The sequence below is a fragment of the Squalius cephalus genome (assembly GCF_949319135.1).
Source record: "Squalius cephalus genome assembly, chromosome: 18".
In the NCBI taxonomy this organism is placed as follows: Eukaryota; Metazoa; Chordata; class Actinopteri; order Cypriniformes; family Leuciscidae; genus Squalius; species Squalius cephalus.
The window spans coordinates 32,235,264-32,256,729 of record NC_137139.1 but is presented as its reverse complement, the minus strand read 5'-3'; the positions used below and the strand labels follow the sequence as shown (position 1 = coordinate 32,256,729).

The window sequence follows — 21,466 nt, the reverse complement described above, 5'->3', positions numbered from 1 at the left end:
ATTAATGTGTAAATTAAAGTGCTCTATATGTATAGGTATATTTAATTATTTCTGTCTTAAAATGTGTTAAAATAACATTTATTGGGGTTTCTTCAACGGTAGCGTGTTTTTTCAGTTACTGGGTGATGACGTCACAAGAGGAACTCGCAACCCATACTCTGCTAGATTCCTACTGTATTATGGCTATTTGGAGAACGACTGAGGAGGTGGGAAACCATCAAATTCTTTATGGACCACAGCCCTACAATTTTTAACCGGTCAGGCGTGAGATAGGGGAGCCATGGCACTCAAAGAGTTATTAATGCTTGGTGTGAGGAGAATTAGTGGAGGGTTGGCCAAGTGTCCTGGTGAGTAACGTTAGCTACGTTATAGTCTAGCCTGGTGCAAACTTAACCCGGATAATATAACGGAACAAGCAAGTCTTTTCAAAATATTGCCGTCATGTAGAATAGCAAGGAGGGACAACGACTGAACTGAATACATTATTTACTTACAGTAAGTCAGTCCAAATCAGAGCTGTAACGTTAGAGATGCACACACTGCACAGGCATCAATCGCTAGTCTCATCGACGCCTCAAACGTAATACCCTTCCTCAATCCACGCGTTATCAATTTCTCACGATTTAATTAGCGATGTTTATTGTCAGAAAAGAAAAAGAGAGATCGATGTCCCCATCACTGTGTTTGTGTGGGCTATCAGCAGTGGAGAGTGTGTGCTGCCGTGAGGTGAACGCGTTTAGGAGTTTAGTGCAACAGCTCGACCTGCGACCGGCTGATCTGACGTGCCTGAACCCGTTTGTTTTGCGAATAGCTTATTCTCATTTCAGGCAGGATCACGGTCCCCTTGAAGTCAGCACACACGAGTATGTTTACAGTGGAGTTATTTTATCCATAATTTTTTTTATCAAATAAAACATACAACCAACTTTTCTGTAGTTGTGTAAGGCATCTATAGCTGCTAGCGTACGGTAACTCTACTAGTGAGTTCCTCTTATGACGTCACGCCCCATCTAGTGGAAGGGAGCGGGAGCGGTTAAAACCACTGTTAAAAGTGCCAACTTTTCATATTATATCAGCATTTTGGTATAAAAAACAATGGTGGGCGGTTCTTATCTTTATGTTTAATAAACACATTGCATTATCTTCGTGAAAAATTTAACCACAATTTAACCAAATTTTAAAATTTAACCAAATTTGCATTATCTTCGTGAAAAATTTAACCACACCACCCCGCCACACCACGGGGTGGTGTGGCGCAATGGATAAGACACCTGCCTTTGGTGTGAGAGACCCGGGTTCGAATCCACTGTGAGACACCAATGTGTCCCTGAGCAAGACACTTAACCCCTAGTTGCTCCAGAGGCGTGCGACCTCTGACATATATAGCAATTGTAAGTCGCTTTGGATAAAAGCGTCAGCTAAATGAATAAATGTAAAATGTAAATGTAACCTGCAACTTACACTTTAAATTTCAACCACCTGTTGTTGGGCTCATTGTGTTCTCATTCTTCATCGAGCAAGGATGAGTACTGCGTTTAATTTAGCCTACCTCAGCTATCAAACACAACCTACAACTTTAATTTCTAATGTGATTAATGTAGCCTCGCTTGCACTGTTTAGTTTTTCGTTTGATTTTTCCGCTATTTAGTCTCATTCGTTTCTTTGCTCCTCTGGATTTGTGATGTTTCCCCGGTGATACCGGCTTTCTACTGTCCGCCATACAGACCCGGTTTTGTTCATTAAATGTTCTGATCTGCCTTTGCTTTTTATGTTTTATTAATTATACTTAAAATAAATTTGTATATTCGTTTATTTCGTTTTTTTTTCTTTTTTTTTTTTTTTTTCACAAATGTATGACTTTTGGAAGTGCAATTTGATGCAGTTTTAATAAAGTTGAATTAACGAAACCTGTCATTTTTACTCTTCAAAGTGTAGGCTACACTTGCAGGTGTTGATAGCCCTATTAAATAATAATATAGATAAACAATACACGTTAAAAAAAGTATATAATTATCTAACAAAATGCACCATATAAAAATATTGTCAGAACGTCGTCTCTCAGTTGCTGAATGTCGCGCAACAACGTTGTTACAATGTTGCGAGCACGTAGACAGCGACGATGCCATAGCAGAAATGCAACGTGCCAGAGATGTTGCCACAACGTAAATGTGTTTGCTGGGCTGTATAGTTCCACAACGTAAATGTGTTTGCTGGGCTGTATAGTTCCATAGATATCATATAATAAAGGATTATATATGGATATGGATATATATGGATATCTATGGATAGTTCTACAAGACGGGCTTTAGTTATAGCGATTTGATTGGAGACCAACAGCCAATCACAATTGACCTTTAATTTTCCGATTGGTTGATTTTGTGGCACACTTGTAACGCTGTTGCAAGTTGAGCGAGCGTGTGTCAAGAGTTGAGCGCGCACAGAATTAAGAGTTGAGAGAGAGAGAGAGAGAGAGAGAGACTTGACATGAGCGCAGAGAATAAGTTTGTGAGAGAGCACCTGAGTAAACTGCGTGAGAGGGGTTATTATTGCACGTTAATATGGATTATAGCAAACAATCAAATACATATATTGAGCACGGAATCGTTTTTTCTTTGCTCAAACAATTTTTTTTTTTTTTTTTTACGATTGTTAATTTCTGTTCAAGATATAATGTAATGTGCTTGCAAAATATAGTTCTCATGTGCGCAAAACTTACAATTACTCGCTCAGGGTTGACCCTGCATCCATTAGCCTACAATGGACATCACATGTCAACCCCCTTTTTTTTTTTTTTTTTTTTTTTTTTTTTTTTTACTTCTGGAGCATTTCACCTAGTTTAAAGCCTGCAGTCCATTATATTGGACGTTTGTCAGTGGGCATCAAACCACTCTAAACTGCTTAATTTCAGAGTGGTAAAAATGTCTTGATCTTTATATAATAAGTTAAGAATAGCAGTATCATTACTAAATTTAGCAATGTAAAAGAACTGGGGAGCGCGCTCTTTCTCTCTCTCTCTTTCTCTCACACACAAACACACACACACACACACACACCCTTGAAGTGTAAAACTGTTTTGTTCCTCAACTCTTTTGGACATCGTTTTCATATTAATCTATTAATTTTACCTAAAAAGATTAGAATAAATCTATGCCTACCGAGTGATATTATGCTGCTTGATATGATTAACAGATTCGCTCTTGTTTGATTTAATTCGGATGTTGGAACTTTTTCGTTGAACCACCGAGAAAACCAAGCCATTTACTGTCATTTTAAATTAATGTTCATAAATTCAGCTGATACAAGTAGCCTAACTTCTAGAATTTGTACACTTCAAACACTTCAATATACAAACACTTATACAGACACACTTCACAATAAAGCATTCATTTGATAACATTATAGAGACCAAGGAATGGAATAACGATAACATCTACAGCATTTATTAATCTTAGTTCATGTTAATGTCAACATATCCTATGATTCAGAAATTAACATGATTATTTTCATTAGGCCTTACATTAACAAGGATTAATAAATGCTGTAATAGGCCTATTGTTCACGGTTAGTTCATGTTTGTTAATACATTAAATACCATTAAATATTGTAACTAACTGGCAAACAAGTCAGATAATTAGATATTGAATCTCTAGATAAATAAAATATTTCAGCTTTTTTTTTTTTTGGTAAGTGCTTTATTTTGAATCACAAACTGTTTAACAGGAAATCAATAAAATTGTGAATTTGTAGATTGTCCTGCTGCTCTTCATCCTCATCCTCATCGCTCACACACACTCTTCCTCGTGTGTGAATGAGCATGGCCGCACTGAACTCTGGGCCGGTTCTGCTCGGGTCTCCTCTACAGAGAGAGGAACATCCAGAGACTGATCCATTTCTACAAAAGATGAACATCAACTTAAACACACTCTATTATTTCAGTGCAGATCTTCATTCAGAAACACATGACACTAAACTCATGTTTTGACCGCGAGTGTGTTAATAAATGAATAATATGTTGTTTAAAGAATAATCATACCCTCAGAGGAACAAACACAAGTCCTCATCATCTTCCAGAGAGCAGACAGACAGCAGGACACTGATGGACAAACACTCCACACTGAAGAGCCTGAGAGGAACAGATACACCATTAATATAGTTATTATAGCGCCATACTATGCAACTCTCTGTTCGTTTTGCTTGACATTATATTTAAGGTTTAATCTATTTGCAAACATGAAGTATCAATGGCCAATATATAAGCTATATAATAATATAGGCTACATATAATACAGCATTTATTAATCCTTGTCAATGTTAGATAATAAAAATACTCATTTTAATTTCTGAATCAATAGGTTAAAAGTTTAAATTAACATGAACTAAGATTAATAAATCCTGTATAATTCATCATTATTCATTCATCATCATCATTGCTTGGGTTTCTTGTATTTCAGTATAACGTTAATGATTAGGCTATCATTAGCTATTTCTTCTTTACAAAATCAGATGTCAGTCAAACAAGAGCAAATCTGTCAATCACATCACTCAGCATTATATCATTATGTATACATTTATTCTAATTAATATTTTTGTGTAAAGTTTTAATAGATTAATATAAGCAATGAAATATCTGAATAACTCACCTGTATTGGAGTTCTGCATTGCTAGATCTGATATAAATGTAAAGGGTTTCTGTTCGGCTGTATGAATATGAATAAGCGTTTAAGTCAAAAGTTTCTGCTGTGAATGTGATGCATTGAGCTTCCCGTCCCAAGTGGCATCTAAACACTCGCGCTCTTCCTACGAGTCTGCAAGAGTCCGTATAAGTTTGTTACGTTCAGTACGCTTCTGTGGGGAAGAAGTTTGGGGCGGAGTTTTATGTGGGATTTCCTGTCACAGCCCCGTGTGGTGCTCGTAACCAATAAGGAGACACAGACGGCGCTCCTCCTCCTTCTGAAATCTGTCCAACACACATGTGATTCACTGAAGTGTGTGTTGGCAGGAATGTCTTTGTTCTACAGCTGGAGGTTGTGTTTGACGTGACTCATGTTTTCTCTGATCAACTGGATGCTAGAGTGGCCAGATGAGATTGAGGGGAGGGGTTGGGTCTGCGGTCTGGGGTGACGGGATGGGATGGGATGGGATGGGGGGTGATGGGGTTCATGTTTGGTTCATTTCAAACAAAGATCAACAGTCTGTCATTAGTCTTTAGTCTGCCACAAAAAACAGCAACATTAAAATCATGAACTCAAAAGTCATTGTGAAAAAAAAAACAAAAACAAAAAAAAACAATGACTGTTGTAAGTAACAGTGCGTACATCAGACCTTTCAGTATAGCCTAACGCTAATAAGCTTAAACGAAAATAACGAGATAATTGTATAGCGAAGTATTTTTTGTAGCCTACACGTGTGCCGCGAACAATCAATCACTCCTTTACGCGTGCATCACTGTCCTCGCGGCTGCAGCAACTTGCGCTCTCTTCATCAAGGCTTAAAACAAAAAGGGGACAAAAAAGTCGTATTGTCTTTGTACATAGATTAATTAGATAAATGAATAGAGTCAGCATATTTTGTGGAGGATTTCACTGTTTCCAACACTCCTGTCTTTCCCAGGATCTAAATTCGCGCCTACGGTATTTTTTTAGAACTTAAAAAAAAGAAAAAGAAAAAGCTGCAGCCAATGAGCAGCCGGCGGGGGCTGGTTGCAGGACGACTCAACCTCCGCAGACAGTTTTTAATGTTTATCAGACAATAACTACTCAAATTTTGCTTTAGTATAATTTTCGGGACAATTAGGGCCAGATTCGGGATTCGGGACAACAGTTTAGATTTCGGGACTGTCCCGAATTTTTCGGGACGTCTGGTCACCCTAACTGGATCCTTCTCATGCAGGACTGCAAACCATAGTGGAGACTATACATGCTTGACATGCAGTTTGTTCGAAATGTAATCCATTGTTATAAATCAGTGCAAATGTGTGTATATATATATTTGTGCGTGTATAAACAAATGTTTTTGATTAAGACTTGGAGATATCATGTATTAATTTATATAGCCGCCCTAGTGTAAGTGCAAGGGATACATAATTAAATTTCACTTGTTTGCAATGGATCTAAGCCAATAACCTGTCACATGTCTTTGTGAAACCGTAGTGAACACGACATGATCGATTAAGTTTAAGAACATAAAAAAATACTAAAAAAGTAACGTTAGCCTGAAATATGTTAACTATCTCCGCGATCGTTTGTGCTAAAAATGACCTGAGACAGACAACCCACTGAAAGATGATAATTTGGTTAGGCTATACATGTAATCTGAGGTAAAGGCTAAATAAATAAACTGTACACTAACAATGCTGTTTGCATAAAACACACCATTATAATAGCCTAAATTGAAACCTGTTTAATTTTAAATTAATAGGCTATAATATCTAAAATTAGCCATTTTATAGCCTACATTGGGTGTTATACAAAAAAATATTGTAATATAATTTAGCTTAACCTTAGTAACCATAGTAAAGTAGGCTAGAGAATGTTGGGAAAGGAGGTTTGAAATGTGTGTAGACCTATGCACACACGACAAATTATCAGGCTACTCCAAGCATATTATTACCCTATAAACATCTAGGCCTATAGATTCATGTGTACAGAGGCCAGATTACCTTATTCATTTTTTTTCTTTTGGGGGTGGGTGGTTGAGGAACATGGGGGCCCATCAGGACTGCCTATTCATAGGGCCCGGGATCTTGTGCAACGCCCCTGTACATGTTGGCAGATTTTAGAATGTTGTAGCCTACAACTTGTAGGCAATTATTTTGCAAGTACACTCTGTCACTGTGGGTACAAAAAGGTACAAAAGCTGTCACTGTGGCGGTACCTTTTCAAAAGGTACACCTTTGTACCTAAAGAGTGCATTTAAGTCCCTCAAAGGTACATACTGGTACCAAACATGTACATATTGATACCAAACGTGTACATATTAGAACCCTTTTGAAGGGTACAGTCCCAGTGACAGCTTTTGTACCTTTTTTTCTGAGAGTGTAATTAGGCCTACATGTTTAATCTTGCCTTGATCTTGACAGCCCATCTTTTATCTACTTTGAGTGGCATATGAGAGAGTTGGAAGTTCATTTGTTGCCCCTATGAGTTTATAATATATTTAAACGATTTTCAAATGGATAAAGAAAAAACTGCCAAAATGTTTTAAATATTGGCTTTATTAAACTATGTTTTAAACATGTGAATAAACAGTCTCATAGGTCTATTTATTTGTGAATATTTATCAGTGAATTGCCGTTTTCTGTTTTGAAGTCCATTAAAGCTGACTACAATCATTACACACACACTTCTGTATTAAAGCAAGGAAGGCACTTTTTTTATTTTGATATTTTAAACAAGAACAATGAAGCAAATTACAAACAATAGGACAAATACAATAGAAAAGATATAGGCCTACACATTAAATAAACTGAAGTTTTTCAGGCAGAATAGTTTATTTTCCATGTACTAAGAAATAGGCCCTACTAGTCAAGTCAAGTCATCTTCATTTATATAGCGCTTTTAACAATGTAGATTGTTTCAAAGCAGCTTTACAGAGATAAACATATAATTTAAGGTAACAGAGATTGTTTTGGCTTTACTACCAAAATTGGGGAAAAATAGTTGCCATAGAGTCTTCACTGTGTGATTTAAATATAAATTGATTTATATTAAAAATAAAAAAAGATGAATCGGATTAAATCAAAAGCAGTGTTTTTAAATTAATGTAACATAATGAAACGTATTGCAACAGTTTAATAGGCTGTTCCCTTTAAGGACAAATCCACAGATATAGTTACACATCTGATTTTCTCCTATTTGTTTTTCGCTCGTGTAGGACAAACACTGTTTACATTTAATGCTCCAGTCCACATGATGTGCTTTTTGACATAACTGTGTGTGTAGTTGAATATGCGATCACATGTGTGTGAGGCGAATTCTGTGCTCAGACTTCAGCTGTACTTTCAGCACGAGCACCACACTGAAATAATAACAGCATCTGATAGTTTGGCGGTTCATTTTCATCAAAGACTACATTCACACTCGATCCAAATCAGATTATCTGTGATTGGACTCTGATCTAAATGATTGTCTTTTTATTTTCTGGAATACCTGAGGGGTTTTCAACACAGATGTTGTCTTACATCTTGCCATGGTGCTGGACAAAGACATTTGGGCCCGGTTTCACAGACAGGGCTTAGATTAAGCCAGGATTAGCCCTTAGTTCAGTTAGGACTGATTTAAGTAGCTTTTATAATGTGCCTTACTAAAAAAACATTACTGGTGTGCATCTCGAGACAAAACAATGACACTGACATGTTTTTAGAAATGTCAGTGTGAGTTGCTTTCAGGTAAAACAGCTCAAACATGTATTTGAGTCCGGGACTAGCTTAAAGTCCCTGTGAACCGGAAGTTGCAAATGACTTTTCTCCAGTGTTGTGACGTATTTCCCAGTGAAAAGGAATATTGAACAGAGGGCAGGGTTTTACTCTAGCGCTCCTCCTCTCTATCTCTCGCTCATAGCAGACTAACGGTTTGAGGGGAGTGGTTAAGCGTTTTCAAACCAAGTCCTCAAACCTACGTCATCAGAAAAAGACACCATTCCAGACCCCAAAGTAACTTTTCAGATTTTGATTACCATGATTTGAAGATTACCATGGTAAAAAATTATTTTTTAATATTTACTTGCACGGATTAATTGTTCACCACAAGACTAGTAATATGCGCTAATAACAAAGTAAATAGGGTCAATTTTGATTTCATGGGGACTAGTTTAAGCCTGGTCTGTGAAACCGGGGGCTAATGTTTAAAGGTGCAGTACGTAACATTCTTTTGTAGTTCACATTTACCAAATATGTTCAGATATGCACAAAATCTGACTTGGACTGACTTGGCTAAAGTGCTTGTAATGTTATTTCATGTTTTAAGACACTCAGGTCTCCGTGAGAAGAGATTCAGTGTTTTCTCCACAACCGTTCATGGCGACGGACACACAGTCACTGCAACTGGATCCCAATTCTTTCTTTTAAAACACAGGATCTGTAAAGAAAACAACAGAAAACTGAGCTTAGTGAAAAACACAAATACAAGACGACAAAACTAAACAAAAATAAAACAAAATGTTGCCAAAGTCAAAGCTTAATTTATACATTTAAACCACATTCTTTGACATTATTTGAAATATTAAAAAATTTAAACTGGTTTATAACTCATTCTGTCTGATCCACAGGCTTCACACATGAATATATACTTGATTTTCAATTAAAGATCAACTTTTTCACTCACGCCGTATACGTCGCGAACAGTGAATTAATGGTGACCAGTAAAAGGCCTGTTTTTGGTGACAATAGCTCCGTTTACAGGGACACCTTTTGTTTCAATCAGAATTAAACCAAACATAGCGTTTACACTGATGCTAAATAAAGTGATCAGAACTCATTTTTTGACATGCACACACACTGCAGGAATATACAGTTTCCCGCTGTTGGCGCATATACTAACCATTTTCCTAATATTTGCCTCTTTTCCTTGTTTTAAAGAGCAGAATTAATCTGTATTTATTTCAGGTCCTGATTAGGAGACGAGCACATGAACCGTTGTGTCGAGCTGCTTATGTTCATCACGCAGTAAAAGCGCCTCTTCCCGCTCCTAACACAAAGCATATGTGGATGAGAGTCTGAAACAAGCACTGGTGGGACGTCGTCCTGCTCCACTTCACAAATGACGAGTAGGAGAATTTTAGGATGACGGGACAACAGATGACAACAGCTTGTTCATTACATTACTCCTCTGATTCATGACCTTCACGTATTCACTTTAAGGTACTACTTCTGACGTTTAAGGCATTAAATGGTCTTGCACCTCCAGATCTGTCTGATCTACTGTACTCTTACTGCCCGGTCCCTTAGATCAGCTGAACTTGGTTTACTGTCCATCTCTCGTTTCATTTAGTGTTAATGCTCCTAAATTCTGGAATTCTACCCTTTACACTTCGTAATATCTCAACTGTGGCTACATTCAAGACTCAGCTAAAAACATATCTATTTAACATGTATTTTGGATAATGTGACTATATGTGTCCTAATGTGATTGTAATGTGTGTGCGGGTGTGTAAATGTATTGTAATGTACAAATGTAAAGCAACCTTGAGCTACAGAAAGGCGCTGTATAAATAAAACTTCTTCATTATGCCATTTCTACATCATTGCACACGCGCAGTCCTTTCCAGTTTCGCTTTTCCATCCGTCCTCTCGAACGGATTAGAAAAGGTTTAAAACACCCCGTACAATCCAAATGAAATTATATTTGGATTTGGCCAACTGACGTGGTTACTAGGGATGTGGCGGTGAGGATATTTTCCCACTGGTTAATCGACGTGTGACGGGTTCTTTAATCGCTAATTTAAAAGCAAAACTAAAATGCACACGGCCGTACGCATCCACAGAACATGGAGTGGCTCAAACTCTTTGACCCCGTTTAAATTGAAGAGGTGGACAGACTTTTAAAGCATTTTTTATGGCAACGTTTTACTTTAACTTCATCACTACATTTGAAAGACAAATACTGTACGTTTTACTCCTCTGTATTTCTGTCAAGGTCCTCGAGTAGAAAGTAGTTATGTCAGTCAGGGGATGATTTTTTTTTTTCATCTCTTAAATGTGATTGGTGTTTTGCAGGTGACAGACAGCCTATCAGTGATCACTCTTGTAAGGTCACGTGTCGTTTCGTTTGCACCTCAGTGACACGTCTGTACCATTTGCTTCACAGAACATGTGCTTTCAACTACATACTGTTTATTTACTGGTGTGTTCTAATATGTAACTATGCCATGTTTGGTCTCATCTGACAGCTTATGAACTGAAATGAATGGTGATGAACTTAAGAGACATTAAAGTATCCTAATGTACAATCTAGGTACTGATCTAGGTACTGTTAGTTAAACATGCATTGAGGAGAATAGGTTAATGTTCTTCTTCCCCTCTTGATCACTACCCATTTGCCTCATCTTTTGGTTTCCTGTCAGTCGGTTTGGTGTTGGTATTCCACTCATGTTCAATGCTTTACTCAGGGTATAAGAAAGAAAGGTAACTGTTGATCTAGGAGAAAGGCTTTAACCCCGTCACTCCCGCACACGTGCGTAACCTCATACTACAAGAAAGCCTTTTCCAGCCTCTTCTGCACATCAGTGCATTATTTGTTACAACTGAGTTTCTATACAGTATGTTGTTCCACTCTACTGTCTGTATATTTAAACATGTAACTTAATAAATAGCTTTGCCTGCTTTAAAGGAGAATCTTTCCTTTTATCACTGATCATGTTGAAAGCTAAAGTGATTATAACTTTCATTATCTAAACGTTCAGGTTAAATTCTATCAGTTTTCCTATCAGTTCTAAGACCTTTACCTTTAAAGAACAGGAGGTTAAAGAATAACAACAACTGAACAAATGGAGTCTGATTAATTATATCAGAGTCAGATAAATATTTTAATTATACACATCATCCTTCAACTGCCTTTTGGTCCGATGACTGGTTCAAAAATAGCAGCGTAAGCTTCCAGCCTTACAAAGCAGTGTATCGCTGTGTGTTAAAGCAGTGTATCGCTGTGTGTTAAAGCAGTGTATCGCCGTGTGTTAAAGCAGTGTATCGCCGTGTGTTAAAGCAGTGTATCGCTGTGTGTTAAAGCAGTGTATCGCCGTGTGTTAAAGCAGTGTATCGCCGTGTGTTAAAGCAGTGTATCGCCGTGTGTTAAAGCAGTGTATCGCCGTGTGTTAAAGCAGTGTATCGCCGTGTGTTAAAGCAGTGTATCGCCGTGTGTTAAAGCAGTGTATCGCCGTGTGTTAAAGCAGTGTATCGCTGTGTGTTAAAGCAGTGTATCGCCGTGTGTTAAAGCAGTGTATCGCTGTGTGTTAAAGCAGTGTATCGCCGTGTGTTAAAGCAGTGTATCGCCGTGTGTTAAAGCAGTGTATCGCCGTGTGTTAAAGCAGTGTATCGCCGTGTGTTAAAGCAGTGTATCGCCGTGTGTTAAAGCAGTGTATCGCCGTGTGCTAAAGCAGTGTATCGCTGTGTGCTAAAGCAGTGTATTGCTGTGTGTTAAAGCAGTGTATCGCTGTGTGTTAAAGCAGTGTATCGCTGTGTGTTAAAGCAGTGTATCGCTGTGTGTTAAAGCAGTGTATCGCTGTGTGTTAAAGCAGTGTATCGCCGTGTGTTAAAGCAGTGTATCGCTGTGTGTTAAAGCAGTGTATCGCCGTGTGCTAAAGCAGTGTATCGCCGTGTGTTAAAGCAGTGTATTGCTGTGTGTTAAAGCAGTGTATTGCTGTGTGTTAAAGCAGTGTATCGCTGTGTGTTAAAGCAGTGTATCGCCGTGTGTTAAAGCAGTGTATCGCCGTGTGCTAAAGCAGTGTATCGCTGTGTGTTACAGCAGTGTATCGCTGTGTGTTACAGCAGTGTATCGCTGTGTGCTAAAGCAGTGTATCGCTGTGTGCTAAAGCAGTGTATCGCTGTGTGCTAAAGCAGTGTATCGCTGTGTGTTAAAGCAGTGTATCGCCGTGTGTTAAAGCAGTGTATCGCCGTGTGCTAAAGCAGTGTATCGCTGTGTGTTACAGCAGTGTATCGCTGTGTGCTAAAGCAGTGTATCGCTGTGTGCTAAAGCAGTGTATCGCTGTGTGCTAAAGCAGTGTATCGCTGTGTGTTAAAGCAGTGTATCGCCGTGTGTTAAAGCAGTGTATCGCTGTGTGCTAAAGCAGTGTATCGCCGTGTGCTAAAGCAGTGTATCGCCGTGTGTTAAAGCAGTGTATCGCCGTGTGCTAAAGCAGTGTATCGCTGTGTGTTACAGCAGTGTATCGCTGTGTGCTAAAGCAGTGTATCGCTGTGTGCTAAAGCAGTGTATCGCTGTGTGCTAAAGCAGTGTATCGCTGTGTGTTAAAGCAGTGTATCGCCGTGTGTTAAAGCAGTGTATCGCCGTGTGCTAAAGCAGTGTATCGCTGTGTGTTACAGCAGTGTATCGCTGTGTGCTAAAGCAGTGTATCGCTGTGTGCTAAAGCAGTGTATCGCTGTGTGTTAAAGCAGTGTATCGCCGTGTGTTAAAGCAGTGTATCGCTGTGTGCTAAAGCAGTGTATCGCCGTGTGCTAAAGCAGTGTATCGCTGTGTGCTAAAGCAGTGTATGGCTGTGTGTTAAAGCAGTGTATGGCTGTGTGTTAAAGCAGTGTATCGCCGTGTGTTAAAGCAGTGTATCGCCGTGTGTTAAAGCAGTGTATCGCCGTGTGTTAAAGCAGTGTATCGCCGTGTGTTAAAGCAGTGTATCGCCGTGTGTTAAAGCAGTGTATCGCCGTGTGTTAAAGCAGTGTATCGCTGTGTGCTAAAGCAGTGTATCGCTGTGTGTTAAAGCAGTGTATCGCCGTGTGTTAAAGCAGTGTATCGCTGTGTGTTAAAGCAGTGTATCGCTGTGTGTTAAAGCAGTGTATCGCTGTGTGCTAAAGCAGTGTATCGCTGTGTGTTAAAGCAGTGTATCGCCGTGTGTTAAAGCAGTGTATCGCCGTGTGTTAAAGCAGTGTATCGCCGTGTGCTAAAGCAGTGTATCGCCGTGTGCTAAAGCAGTGTATCGCCGTGTGTTAAAGCAGTGTATCGCCGTGTGCTAAAGCAGTGTATCGCCGTGTGTTACAGCAGTGTATCGCCGTGTGTTAAAGCAGTGTATCGCTGTGTGTTAAAGCAGTGTATCGCTGTGTGTTAAAGCAGTGTATCGCTGTGTGTTACAGCAGTGTATCGCTGTGTGTTAAAGCAGTGTATCGCTGTGTGTTAAAGCAGTGTATCGCTGTGTGCTAAAGCAGTGTATCGCTGTGTGTTAAAGCAGTGTATCGCTGTGTGTTAAAGCAGTGTATCGCTGTGTGTTAAAGCAGTGTATCGCTGTGTGTTAAAGCAGTGTATCGCTGTGTGCTAAAGCAGTGTATCGCTGTGTGCTAAAGCAGTGTATCGCTGTGTGTTAAAGCAGTGTATCGCTGTGTGCTACAGCAGTGTATCGCTGTGTGTTACAGCAGTGTATCGCTGTGTGTTAAAGCAGTGTATCGCTGTGTGTTAAAGCAGTGTATCGCTGTGTGCTAAAGCAGTGTATCGCTGTGTGCTAAAGCAGTGTATCGCTGTGTGCTAAAGCAGTGTATCGCTGTGTGTTAAAGCAGTGTATCGCTGTGTGTTAAAGCAGTGTATCGCTGTGTGCTAAAGCAGTGTATCGCTGTGTGTTAAAGCAGTGTATCGCTGTGTGTTAAAGCAGTGTATCGCTGTGTGTTAAAGCAGTGTATCGCTGTGTGTTAAAGCAGTGTATCGCTGTGTGCTAAAGCAGTGTATCGCTGTGTGCTAAAGCAGTGTATCGCTGTGTGTTAAAGCAGTGTATCGCTGTGTGTTAAAGCAGTGTATCGCTGTGTGTTACAGCAGTGTATCGCTGTGTGTTAAAGCAGTGTATCGCTGTGTGTTAAAGCAGTGTATCGCTGTGTGCTAAAGCAGTGTATCGCTGTGTGCTAAAGCAGTGTATCGCTGTGTGCTAAAGCAGTGTATCGCTGTGTGTTAAAGCAGTGTATCGCTGTGTGTTAAAGCAGTGTATCGCTGTGTGCTAAAGCAGTGTATCGCTGTGTGCTAAAGCAGTGTATCGCTGTGTGCTAAAGCAGTGTATCGCTGTGTGTTACAGCAGTGTATCGCTGTGTGTTACAGCAGTGTATCGCTGTGTGTTACAGCAGTGTATCGCTGTGTGTTAAAGCAGTGTATCGCTGTGTGCTAAAGCAGTGTATCGCTGTGTGTTACAGCAGTGTATCGCTGTGTGTTACAGCAGTGTATCGCTGTGTGTTACAGCAGTGTATCGCTGTGTGTTAAAGCAGTGTATCGCTGTGTGTTAAAGCAGTGTATCGCTGTGTGCTAAAGCAGTGTATCGCTGTGTGCTAAAGCAGTGTATCGCTGTGTGTTACAGCAGTGTATCGCTGTGTGTTACAGCAGTGTATCGCTGTGTGTTAAAGCAGTGTATCGCTGTGTGTTAAAGCAGTGTATCGCTGTGTGTTAAAGCAGTGTATCGCTGTGTGTTAAAGCAGTGTATCGCTGTGTGTTAAAGCAGTGTATCGCTGTGTGTTACAGCAGTGTATCGCCGTGTGTTAAAGCAGTGTATCGCCGTGTGTTAAAGCAGTGTATCGCCGTGTGTTAAAGCAGTGTATCGCCGTGTGTTAAAGCAGTGTATCGCTGTGTGTTAAAGCAGTGTATCGCTGTGTGTTAAAGCAGTGTATCGCTGTGTGTTAAAGCAGTGTATCGCTGTGTGTTAAAGCAGTGTATCGCTGTGTGTTACAGCAGTGTATCGCTGTGTGTTACAGCAGTGTATCGCTGTGTGTTACAGCAGTGTATCGCTGTGTGTTACAGCAGTGTATCGCTGTGTGTTAAAGCAGTGTATCGCCGTGTGTTAAAGCAGTGTATCGCTGTGTGTTAAAGCAGTGTATTGCTGTGTGTCAGTTGTACAGCTGTGGTTGTGTTGCTGGGGTTTAAAGCAGGTTGGGGTTTTATAGACCACTTGAGTCAAATGTGCATGAATGGATACACATATATGTGCACTTCTTTTGTTGGGGTGGTATGAGTGTTAAAAAAAAATGAAGATGATTATGGCTGTCTTTTTTTGTCAATTCAGTCATTTAATTTCTTCAATTTCTGGTTTTATAACATTCTGAAAGCTCTTGACTCCACAGATAGTAACTGGTAGGTTTATTCACTAGGTTGCTTCAGAGGAATAAGATACTGTAAGTATTACATACAACTATAATAAAACAATGCATTGACATTTACTTTTGATACTCAAGCACTCTTAAAAACGAGTACTTCTGTACTTTTACTTACAACTTTTACTTGTAATGGAGTAATACCTGACCAGTATATCTGTACTTTTACATTAAGTAAGGAAGTGTGTGTTTTGTCCACCTCTGTTAAATCGTTATTAAGATCTGCTTCTGGTGACCCGATCACAGTTTTGCTTAGTCTTCTTCTAACTACAGAAATATTTTAGACCCAAGCATAGGTTTAAAATGTACTGTGTCTATCTATAGGAATTAAGACCTCAGAAGATCCTATGAATGTCCATGAATCACACTTTTGAAACTCTGTAACATTCCCAGGTTTTCCAGGTCTGTTGAGTGATTTTGTGACCGTATGCTTCACTACAGCAGCGCGTTACTGTGTGTTTGTGAATGTGCAATAAAGTACACTAAGCACAACTACAAATATGAGACCAAATACCATGTGTGTAATACCAAATAAGAATAACTCATGTGATGGGAATCAGTCTCAGCACCACAAATGTGTGTACTTGCATTTTAAGAAAGGATATACAAGTTAAAAACCTAAAATGCTGAAAAGAATCACATTATGTGGTCAAATGTGTATATAAGGAATAAAGACGCATATCGATTGTCCGCTGGGTATTTTGGCTCCAAACAGTGGATGAAACCTTACACAGAGACAGAACGCATTTAAGATCCACCGTTCACATCCACATCCACCGTCTTATAACAAAATAATGTCTAAAAGCTGCTGTGTGACAGGGTGTACAGGAAACAAGCTAAAAACCCCAGAACTAGGTTTTTATAAGCTAATGAACTGTAGAAACTAGGGCTGAACGATATATCGTTATCGTATCTATATCGAGATATGAACTTTCAAGATATTAATATCGAAAAAAGCAACGATATAGACGATATAGATTTCCCCTCTCCGCGCTCGCCCTGCATACAACTCTGGCAGTCACAACAAACATCAGTTTTACGAGTGCCCTTGAATGCACCGCTAAAGCCAGCGCGCGCACACTACCAGGGGGGGGCGGCGTTTCCATGGTGACGCGTCATTGCTTGTCACGTGACACACCGCAGCAGCAACAGCGCTGAATGAATGATGATCTGCTTTTATGTCATTTTTCCTTTTTTATTCAGAATATTCACAAATGTGTTAGCTATGGCATGAAATATCTGATATTCCGATGGTCAAATACATGCAAGTGGAAGTATATTGTTGTTTAAACACCTTTATAACGATCGCGTTAGTTGAGCTGTATGCGCGATGGCGCCGTGTTAGTTTGTGCCGCAGACGCAGTTCAGAGAATCATTTATCTGTTGGATTTACAACCTCTATGTTTACAACACGTGAATTCATCCACTTCTCCCGAAATACTGAAAAGTAAGTGGCTGGTGAACTGGGGAATAGAGTAAACATTGAAGTTACTTACACAATGTGTATCTCATGAATAAAACGTGTCGAATTATAATGGAAAGGATTATTATTACCTCTTCCATAGACATCAGTGTGTATTTTACAAACTCTAAATGTATTGTTTTTTTAGTACTTACGTAGTCATATCGTATTGTATCGATATCGAGATATCTGGCATGAAAATCGAGATATGAAATTTTGTCCATATCGTTCAGCCCTAGTAGAAACCAGCCTTAAGGGGACAAAAGTGGATACAGGCAATAAGACCTCGAGCATCAGCTGGAACGAATGGGTAAAGTCGGATCCTGACACTCATTATAAACTCGAAATACACTACATGTGCAGTAAACATTTCATCACAGGTAAGTCAAATATCCAAATGTCAGTTTTATATAGTATATTTCTGTAAGCTAAGCAATCCTGTCACTGATTATGTTCCTCTCCAGTGGCTGTAAGTTCGTTCTCAGAGTAATAGGACACGTTACACTCTATCAATTGCCTGTATCCCCCTTTTGTGTCCTTAAACGCTTGTTTTTTGGGGTCGACAGCTTATAAAAACTTAGTTCTGGGTTTTTCAGCATGTTTGCTGCACACCCATCACACAGCAGCTTTTAAGACATTGTTTTGTTTTTTGTAGTAAGTCAATATGAGGAGGAGGAAAATTCACGTAATACAAAGTCAGTGGAGGCGGTTAGGTTGTTTTCCCCCGGTGCGAGAGGTTTTAGGATGACGACGAGTGTCGCTTTGTCTCTTTATGTTTCTACAATCCAAACCATAGGAATCACTTTATAATAACTTTAATATCAACATCTTATCAGCTTAACACATCATTAGAACCACAGTGCTGCTCCCATCCATCCCTAAAAGCTTAAATTTAAGTAATACTTGCCATCCCGTGTTTCCAGAAGCAAACGCACAAGATGATGATGATGAAGATGAAGATGATGAAGACTGGAATTAAAGCGTAAAGCCAGTGTAGGTCAGATGAGCTGAGAGGTGTAGGGCTGGAGGAGGAGTGTGGAGGAGATGTAGTGGAGGAAACTGGAGCTCCTGTAAGAGACAACAGGAGCAGAATTAATTAAGATGAATATACACTCAAATCAAATGACCTTTACCTTAAAACCACCTAAAAACATTAATGATCAATCCTACTTTAGCAACTGTTACAAGTCCCCCCCCCCCTTTTCTAAATTGTTAAATAAATCATGAGGAGTTAATGCTGAGACATCTGATTCTTCACATCACTTAAATCTTATCACTTATAGTAATCGGTTTCAACTGAGGCTTTTGCAAAAAGCACTTGTTTATTTGGATTCAGTCTCTGCAAGTTTTAAGTGATGTTGTTGTGTGATTTATAAAAACATTTAGATTAAATAAAATGCTTTGCAATACAAATCCAGCTGAAGTAGGTGTAACATCAACTTAATTTCAAAAACTTAATGAGCACAATCACGACCATTTTTTTTTATATAATCCTGATCCTGGAACAGTTAAACAGACATATTATAGTAATATACTCACTGTAGACAACAAGTGTAGCAGTCACCTCACACACTTTCTCTCTAGTGTAGGCTTCTGCTTTATAGAGTCCTGATCTGGAGATGTCCACATTCTGAATGATTACAGACAAACGTCCTTTTCCAACTATCAGTGAAACTCCAGGATCTGGAGGATCATCATAGACCCAAGGCTTCTGCGCAAAAAGAACAGCATCCTTCTTGTCTTCTTTAAATATAATCTTCACTTCATCTGCTTTCTCCACTTCATCGATGTCGAAGGATATTGTAACATTCTGTCCATCGATCGCCTCGAACTTCGACCCAGCAACAACCAGAGCTGCAAATCAGAACCAGTGTATTAGAATAATGAGGAATAAACTGACAGCACTTTTTCATCAACCCATTAAATCATCATCAGTCTACATACCCGATAAAAGTACCAAATTCATCCTGAAAATGGTATTCATCTTCTGAAAAAGCTCCTGGATAAGCTTAAAACTGTGTTAAAAGACTCGCTAGATGCTAAATGCTAACACTAACAGGTGATAGAGGGTCGCGTTTCTTTTTACAGCATACTGTGTTACTGCCCTACAAAAGTAATTTGCAGAATTCCACTGAATAAGACAAATCCTTATTTAAAGTTCTGTTATGTTATGAAGAAATCAGATGCAGACGCAAACCACTCCTGACTTGTCGTCGTCGGTAGCATAATAAAGCAACGCAACATCTGAGTGACCTTCTTCCGGTTCCGACCGGTGAGCTTTTCAAAGCTTCGAATCAGTTAAACCGATTCGCAAAATGATTCACTGTTCCGTTCGAAACACCACAAGTTGATGACTCTCCCCGCCCAGTGGAAATTTTGGTTTCACTAAAAACTCCGCCCACAGATCGGGGCCGGGAATGCACCTCGATCATGATCTCGAAAAACAGGTCGCGAGCAGCCCTATCAAAAATGAATATGCGCGTGCCCGCCTTTGTCCACAAGACCGAAAGTGAATATGAAGCGACTCAAATTTCAACCATTCGCGTTCCTTAATATATTAGTCTGCGTCAACATGTACATATTCACACTTAGGTTTTTACTGGTCATATTTGTACTATCGAAATATCCACTGCGTTTGTTGTGTAAAACATATTATCGGGTGGTAAAATATTTTACTTACTTGCAACTGAAGGTTTCCAAAGAGAAGACGATTACAACACATTTTAGAGTGTATAGCTGCCTTCGACATGGTTTGTCTGTTTCGTTCTCGACGGACTTTAGTTTCCAAACGTCACAGACGGTACACATCAGTGTTACAACAACCCCCAACCAATCAGCGCAAATCCCTCCCAGTGCAGCCAATCGCAGCTTCTATACTCTTTGATCGCAGTGCTTGTCACACAAAGTACATGAGTCATGGACCTAAAGAAGAAGGTTTTAGAGTTGCGTCATCTTCGTTTACTCCAATGAGAATCGACCGTTGTTGACAAAAAAGAAAAGACGTTGGGTGTCGACAGCAAATGGCGGCTCGTAGAGTCTGTCATAAGACATAGCCTACTCAAGTTCTTTTTCGTTCTTCGCTTAGGGGTATAAAAATAGTTTTTTTTGTAGACAGTAATGCTATTTTTAAAAGATAAAAAATGCTATTATTTGACGATGTGTGGTCAACCAGCCTTAACATATTTCAGGCTAACATGACTTTTTTGTATTTTTTTATGTTCTTAAACTTAATCATGTCATGTTAAATATGGTTTCACAAAGACAGGAGACCTGCAGGTGACGTTATTTTCTTAATCTATTGCAAACAAGTAAAATTTAATTAATCTTATATATCCCTTGTACTTACAATAAATTGATATCCAAGTGTAAATAAAAAACATCTGTTTATAGACACAAACACATATAGACAGACATTTGCACTGTAATAACAATGGATTTATACATTTCGAACAAACTGCATGTCAAGCATTGTCTGTTCTTTCCGCCATGTTGTTCTTGTAGTCTCCACTATGGTTTGCAGTCCTGCACGAGGAGGATCCAGTTGCTCAGAGAAAGCAGTGTGAATGTAGTGACAAAGAGGAGAAAATGATCATGGTGGCTCAAGTCAGCAGGGGCAACCTATAACTAAACATTTGGTGCTATGTACCATAATTAAAGACCAACACTGAGAATTTCAATGTTTATAAAAAGTTAGTTTATTAAAAAAAAAAAAAAAAAAAAAAAAAAAGCTTTGAAAAATCCACAGAGCTACAGCGTCAGTGCAGGGAGTCTTGAGGATCCACTGAATCCCCTCAAAAAATCAGCTCAGCTGAAACATATACAGATAGTCAACAGAATCTCAATGCCTAAACTCCACCCAAACGGTTTTGCTTAACGTTAGTCTAAATTTGTAGCAATATGCTCTTTCCTACAATAAGGAATTTTATTCTTTATTTCACATTAATTTATAAGGAATAAAAAGGATATTCTCATATCACACACCTCAATGTTATATTTAACCAGTTTTAGAACTTTTTTCTGTTTACACAACGATGGATAAAACTGCATTAATAGAATGGGTTTAACCAATAGGCTGTTTGTGGTTTGATAAATTACTTTATCCAATAACATATCTAAACCACAATCTATTATATGATAACATCCCATACTAATTTAGAGAGCAATAATAAACTAATTCTTTAATACACAAGTTAATTAGATTCAGATGTAGTCATAATATATAAACCTGTTCT

General features: G+C 39.0%; 1 protein-coding gene and 1 long non-coding RNA gene across 9 annotated transcripts in view; both read right to left on the bottom strand.

Moving 5' to 3' along the window:
• LOC307146181 (uncharacterized protein) overlaps positions 1-21,466 on the bottom strand; it is a 154,208-nt gene that overhangs the window by 36,595 nt on the left and 96,147 nt on the right. For 2 of the 8 annotated variants that reach the window (XR_013819061.1, XM_079850059.1), the window contains exons 2-4: positions 18,774-19,088; positions 18,142-18,302; positions 8,897-9,074 (exon numbers count right to left, since the gene is read on the bottom strand). The exons of 2 other annotated variants lie outside the window; for them this stretch is intronic. Coding sequence is in view for 4 of the 6 variants with exons in the window: in XM_079850059.1 (XP_079706185.1) it covers positions 9,012-9,074; positions 18,142-18,302; positions 18,774-19,088 (539 nt within the window). In the remaining 2 variants the exon portion in view is untranslated. Of the gene's footprint in view, positions 1-8,896; positions 9,075-18,137; positions 18,303-18,773; positions 19,089-19,178; positions 19,485-19,914; positions 20,050-21,466 lie in introns of those variants that run through there. 4 more of the 8 variants (XR_013819062.1, XM_079850061.1, XM_079850060.1 and 1 more) reach the window with 4 other exon arrangements.
• Positions 3,756-4,710, bottom strand: LOC307145903. The gene is made up of 3 exons (XR_013819013.1): positions 4,641-4,710; positions 4,034-4,123; positions 3,756-3,892 (listed from the first exon to the last, which is right to left on the bottom strand). It is a non-coding gene; the product is annotated as an uncharacterized lncRNA (long non-coding RNA).